This window comes from Somniosus microcephalus, chromosome 2 (assembly GCF_052327205.1).
Source record: "Somniosus microcephalus isolate GS21.2 chromosome 2, FLI_Smic_1.0, whole genome shotgun sequence".
Lineage (NCBI taxonomy): Eukaryota > Metazoa > Chordata > Chondrichthyes > Squaliformes > Somniosidae > Somniosus > Somniosus microcephalus.
This window is the reverse complement of record NC_140988.1, coordinates 220,256,558-220,263,468: the sequence shown is the minus strand read 5'-3', so window position 1 is coordinate 220,263,468 and position 6,911 is coordinate 220,256,558. Positions and strand designations below refer to the sequence as shown.

The following is a 6,911-nucleotide window of genomic DNA, read 5'->3' as shown; positions in this document are numbered from 1 at the left end:
GTAAAATCAACGAAGACATGGTTAATATTTATACACAACAGTACCATTAGTAAAACTATTTGATACAAATAAGCTCTCCACCAGCAACTGAAGGCAGACAACTTATGCCCAGCCCGCCACCATCTTTTGGATGAGATGTTAAACCGAGGCCCCATCTGCTCTCTCAGGTGGACATATAAAATTCCATGGCACTATTTGAAGAGCATGGGAGTTCTCTTCGGTATCCTGGCCAACATTTATCCCCTAACCAACAACACTAAAACCGATTATTTGCTTAAGTATCATTACTTTCTGTTGGACGATCCTGTGCACAAATTGGCTGTCACGTTTCCTACATTACAACGGCGAGATGTTAAAGTACTTCATTTGCTGCGAAGCACTTTGAGATGGTCAGATTATGAAAGTCACGATAGAATGAATTTGCAATTCTTTCTTTCTAAATTGAACAAGAATTTAATGAAAACATTTTTTATTAAAAGGCCTTTATTGAGATCATATATATACATAATTATTTATGTATTAACTTAATTTAGATTAAGGCATAAAGATAATCTGTGGCACAGTACAGTGTATTTACAATACACAACTTTCTGTCCTCTGGAAAGAACAAAATCTGCTTTAATAAAAAGGTATGTGTGGCATGGACTGATGATACATTAATTAAGAGATAAAGGCCTGGATTTTGTGGTGGTAATGACAGCAAAACTGTCAGTGTTCGCTGTCATTGCCCCTCTGAAATTGAGAGTCAGGGTTTAGTGCACGTGCAGATAAACGGGGGAATCCTTAAGTGCTGTGGAATTCCCCATAGCCAGCAGTGAAATCACTTGAACTGACGACAACTTCCCATTTTCTGCTCTAATATTGCTGTTAAACACCCCATAAAAAGTTAAACGTTGATAGATGTGTAACTGGGGTTTTAATGGTGTATTGACTGCTGAGCAACTGCATTACAATAAAAAAGACATATTTTTAAAAGTTTGCTGTTTCTGCTTTTACCTTAACCCCATGTCTATGTCCCAATCTTTATTTTGCTCTAAATTTTAAAAAAGTGAATGATAAAAGCTGCTTTTTATTTCCTGGTTTGCTGTCTGAGAATTCTTCAATGCAATTGGCTGCTTAGACAGCTTGATGACATCACTGCTGCTGTACGGTGGAGAGCCCCTTTTGACAGTGCTACAATCAAATTATGGTCGAGAAAGCTGAAGTTTTCGCCACAGAGATGGAGAGATCTTTGTGCGCAGCTTTCTTCGAGGGCAGAGGCAACCGCCATCGCTTCGTCGCTGACCGCATATTCCGGCCCATTGTCGTGATTAAAATTAACTGGCAGTCCTTGAATTACTTATTGGCTTGAATTGATTCCAAGTATTGCATGTACTATCAATCCATCGCCCGCAAACAACTTTCCCAGTCAAGAGGAGCATTTTGGGGTTCTGAATGAAGAAACATACTCTTGGAGTTGTATTGTTAAATTAGTAAGTTTAACTAGTGTTCAAATCTACAATAACATGATAAAGCTTTTAGTGTAGCAGGTACTTTATAACACTGGATATATATAACATTTGTATTCCATACAACCTAGGCACCATTAGGAAATCAAAGTTATCAGATTATACAAAGAAATATTTATTTAAATGTGAAAAAAATTCCAAATTCGGATTTCTGAAATAAGCAAGCATGCTGCCACAGTACATTAAAAAAACACCTAGAGCTACTTGTACTTCTAAAGCCATTTAATTACAAAAGCATAAAAAGCTGTTTTCTAAATTATGTTTCCAATGGATAGAAACGGAATTACATTTTTAAGATTTAGTAACTAATACTGCAGCAACTAATAATCATGATTAAAAGTAACACCAAGGTGTTCACATTAACTGTGCCTTGACAATGTACACAGGGAACCAAAGTAGCAGTTATTACCATGTAATGAAAAAACAAATGGAGCAGTGAAACAATAAATGTTTGAAATGTGACAGGAAATCTATACCATAAATCATTAAGTTTAACATAGCAGTATGGCATTTATTTGGCTTACAAAATAGTCAAGTGATACACAGATTTTGTAAACCATTTAACTAAACAATTGTGAGGTTTGTAATTTGACATTTTAACACTAATTTCACCAATGATAAACATAGTTCAAAGTAACTTGTCATATTTTAATAGGCAAGGCGTGATTTGCTTTTATCCCTTGTGCTGGTTAGAATGCGGTACAATGAAAAACAATATTCATTTATAGATTTGAGTACATTTCTTCTAAGCTCATTTTGCCAATGCAGGTGATGATACTTAATACCCAATGGAATATTTCCACACGTGTCAGGAAGCTCTTAGACTATTGGAAATCTTTAGTATATATTTCATGCAGATTGGTCCTTCTAGTTTGTAAACTTTAATTCCTAAGTAATTGAACAGAGGGATAAAGGCTTTGAGGCAATACTGCTCTTCACAAATTGGAATGTTTTGTACAGTATACTGTAAACAAAGCAACTATTCTTTGCATATAGTAGTGGACAATTTTCTTAGCTTTGTTAAATTAGATTTTTTTTTCTTAAATCTATGCTTTGTAAGATTTCACCATTACGGACACCTAAACAGACAAGGTTACCTGTCTTCAGAGTAATAAAAATACTCAGCCAAAAAAGGAGAAATTTGCAAATTCAAGCACAATTTCTGAATGTTACATCCTTCCACAAAATTCAATAAATTGTTTAATTTACAGTAACTTGTCAATATAGAAACAGGTTGCATAGAATTCTATTCAGCGATGCTCCTTGAATTCTAGTCAACTGTACATCACAGGAAGGTTTCTATTCTTTCGCATTTTCTTTAGTTGTTGTAACTTTTCATACTGTGCAATGGTTCCACAAGTTTATTATGCACATGCATTAAACCTAACAAGAAACAAAAGGTTCATTAGTAGGCAGGCTTACAAAATAGAGTAATTTAATCCCTTTATGTTGTATATGCACAATTTTGTAAACAAGCATTAATTACAAGTATTTTTAAATCATGAGTACACCTAACAAATGTGCCAGAGTAAAGCAGTGCAGTGCATTACAAGGGTGAAGGTAAACCATATAACAAACTATTAGTCTGGTACAAAACTGTACAAGCCTTTTAATTAAACACATGTTGATATATTAGTAACAATTAGTAACAGGTTTTTGTCAATGCTTACATGGTTCAACAAAATCACGCAAGCAATCCATACAACAACTTGCATTTAGATAGCAGCTTTAATGTAGTAAAATGTCTCAATGCGCTTCACAGGAGCGTTTCAAACAAAAATTGACACCGAGCCACATGAGATATTCGGGCAGATGGCCAACAGCTTGGTGAAAGAGGTAGGTTTTAAGGAGCATCTTCAAGGAGGTAGAGAGGTTTAGGAAGGGAATTCCAGAGCTTAGGGCCTTGGCAGCTGAAGGCACAGTCACTAATGGTGGAGTGGTTAAAATCGGGGATGCGCAAGATTCCAGAATTGAGGGAACGCAGATATGAGGGACCTTACAGGGTGAGACAGGAGAAATTATAATGGGGAATAAGGAAATTGCAGAGAAATTAAACAAATACTTTGTGTCTGCCTTCACGGAAGACGACGCAAAAAACATCCCGGAAATAGTGGAGAACCAAGGCGCTCGCGAGAATGAGTAACTGAAAGAAATTAGTACTAGCAAAAAAAACAGTACTGGAGCAATTAATGGGACTGAAAGCCAATAAATCTCCTGGAACTGATGGTCTGCAGCCTAGGGTTTTCAAAGAGGTGGCTATAGAGATAGTAGATGCATTGGTTGTTATTTTCCAAAATTCCATAGATTCCAGAACGGTTCCCATGGATTGGAAGGTGGCAAATGTAACCCCACTATTTAAGGAGGGAGAAAACAGGAACTACAGACCAGTTAGCCTGACATCAGTAGTAGGGAAAATGTCAGAATCTATTAAGAACGTGGCAACGGGGCACTTACAAAATAATAATGGGATTGGGCAGAGTCAACACGGATTTATGAAATGGAAATCGTGTTTGACAAGGCGCAGGCAGGTAGTGCAGGGGTCCCCTGTGGCCATCCCCTCTCACGACAGATATACCACTTTGGATATTGTTGGGGGAAATGGCTTATCGGGAGAAGGCAGCCGTAGCCAACTTCCTGGCACCATGGATGGTTCAGCTGCACAGGGCAGGAGGAAAAAGAGCGGGAGAGCTATAGTGATGGTGGATTCTATTGCAAGGGGAATAGATAGGCATTTCTGCAGCCGCAAACGAGACGCCAGGATGGTATGTTGCCTCCCTGGTCCAAGGGTCAAGGATGTCTCGGAGCGGCTGCAGGGCATTCTGGAGGGGAAAGGTGAACAGCCAGCTGTCGTGGTGCATATAGGTATCAACGATATAGGTAAAAAAAACAGGATGAGGTCCTAAAAGCTGAATATAGGGAGTTAGGAGGCAAGTTAAAAATAGGACCTCAAAAAGGTAGTAATCTCAGGATTGCTACCAGTGCCACGTGCTAGTCAGAGTAGAAATAGAAGGATATTTCAGATGAATACGTGGCTAGAGGAATGGTGTAAGGGGGAGGGATTCAACTTCCTGGGACATTGGAACCGGTTCTGGGGGAGGTGGGGCCAGCACAAACTGGATGGTTTGCACCTGGGCAGGACCAGGACCGATGTCCTAGGGGGAGTGTTTGCTAGTGCTGTTGGGGAGGGTTTAAACTAAAATGGCAGGGGGTTGGGGACCTGTACAGGGAGACAGAGGAAAGGGAAGCAAGGATAGAAGCAAAAGACAGGAAGGAGAAAAGCAAAAGTGGAAGGCAGAGAAATCAAGTGTGTAAATCAAACAGGTCCACAGTAAATAATAATTCTAAAAGGACTAAGTGTTAAAAAAAAGGCTGAAGGCTTTGTGTCTTAATGTGAGGAGCATTCGTAATAAGGTAGATGAATTAGCTGCGCAAATAGATGTAAACGGATAGGATATAATTGGGATTACAGAGACATGGCTCCAGGGGGACCAAGGCTGGGAATTCAACATCCAGGGGTATTCAATATTCAGGAAGGACAGGCAAAAAGGACAAGCATTTCTGGTTAAAAAGGAGATTAACACAATAGTAAGGAAGGATATTAGCTCTGATGATGCGGACTCTGTATGGGTAGAGCTAAGAAATACCAAGGGGCAGAAAACGTTTGCGGGTCTGTATACAACTCCCACTAACAGTAATGCTGAGGTTGGGGATGGCATTAAACAGGAAATTAGAGACGCGCGCAATAAGGGCACTGTAGCGTATGTACCTTTAAGAGGAACTATGTTTTTGAAGCCCCCGTGTACTGTAGTACCAGTAGTGACCACTCGGGTATATAAGCCTGTATAGCGTCTTGTGTAGTTAGTTCACCTCCAGACTTTGTTCAGTAAACACTTGTTAAATCAACTCCTACATTCCGTGTCTCCATTAACACACGGATCTAACATTGGCGACGAGTTAGAAACGAACTTACCTGTAATTCGGCAGCACCTCAAGGAGATCGTTTCCTCAGACGAAGGTCGAAGCAAGAAAAAAAACAAAAAACTGTGGTTTCACCAGCTAAACGGGCTGGTGGCAGGTAGTGCACTGATCCTTCCTGGGCTGCGGCGGGCTGGGGCTCGATCGGGTGGCTCGGCAGCGGGGCCGGGCAGCGAGTCGATAAGCAGAAGCAAAGAGAGACAGAGGGTGGAACACTCAGGAGGCGGCCGGTGCTGCAAAGCAGGTCGGCGTTCGGACCGAGAAGAGGGAGGGGAAAGTCCCACGCTCCACGACGGGAACGGTTCTCCAAGTAACGGAGAAACTATTTAAAAGATATATATTAAAAAAATAGAAATAACGCGAAAAGCTGCAGGTCGCAACGGGAACCGCGGAGAACAGCGTTGGCAGCAGCGGGAAAGCGCGGGAGGCACCATCTTGACTCGGCGGGGAAGGAAAAGCGCGGGAGGCGCCATTTTTGATTTTCAGGATGCCGAAGACTGGCAATATTACTGCTTTCGATAGTGATATAGAGGATTGGACCACATATGTGGAAAGAGTGGAGGTATATTGCAAGGCGAATGAAGTAGCGGATGATAAAAAGGCATCGGTACTTATAAATCTGATGGGTGCAAGGACATACGGGCTGTTACGAAACTTGATCACTCCAGCCAAACCGATGGACAAGAATTTTAAGGAGATTGTTGATACCTTACAGGAGCACTTAAACCCAACACCGCTGCTGATAGCGGAACGATTCAAATTCTTCAGGAGGAATCAGCACAAGAATGAAAGTAATGCTGATTACCTCACCGAATTACGAAAGCTGTCAAAGCACTGCCAATTCGGGGCAGGACTGGCAGATTCTCTACGAGACAAATTCGTCTGCGGTCTCCAAAGCGAAGGAACACAGAAAAGACTACTTAGAGTCATAGAGTTTTACAGCACAGAAAGAGGCCCTTCGGCCCATCGTGTCTGCGCCGCCCATCCATCCCTGTCCAGTCTAATCCCATTTTCCAGCATTTGGTCCATAGCCTTGTATGCAATGGCATTTCAAGTGCTCATCCAAATGCTTCTTGAATGTTGTGAGGGTTCCTGCCTCTACCACCCTTTCAGGCATTGAGTTCCACATTCCAACCACCCTCTGGGTGAAAAAGTTCCTCCTCAAATCCCCTCTAAATCTCCTGCCCCTTACCCTGAATCTATGCCCCCTTGTTATTGACCCCCCTACTAAGGGGAAAAGTTCCTCTTTATCTACCCTATCTATGCCCCTCATCATTTTGTACACCTCAATCAGGTCCCCCCTCAGCCTTCTTTGCTCCAAGGAAAACAACCCCAGCCTGTCCAGCCTCTCTTCATAGCTGAGGCGCTCCATCCCAGGTAACATCCTGGTGAATCTTCTCTGCACCCTCTCCAAAGCAATCACATCCT

At 41.4% G+C, this 6,911-nt stretch overlaps 1 protein-coding gene across 5 annotated transcripts in view; it reads right to left on the bottom strand.

Moving 5' to 3' along the window:
• Positions 1–1,607: 1,607 nt before the first annotated feature.
• Positions 1,608–6,911, bottom strand: part of LOC147123235 (glucosamine-6-phosphate deaminase 2) — a 45,854-nt gene continuing 40,550 nt past the window's right edge. For all 5 annotated transcript variants that reach the window (XM_085969553.1, XM_085969563.1, XM_085969581.1 and 2 more), the window contains one exon: positions 1,608–2,891. In XM_085969553.1, coding sequence (XP_085825679.1) covers positions 2,827–2,891 — 65 coding nt within the window. In that variant the 3' untranslated portion in view covers positions 1,608–2,826. The remainder of the gene's footprint in view (positions 2,892–6,911) is intronic.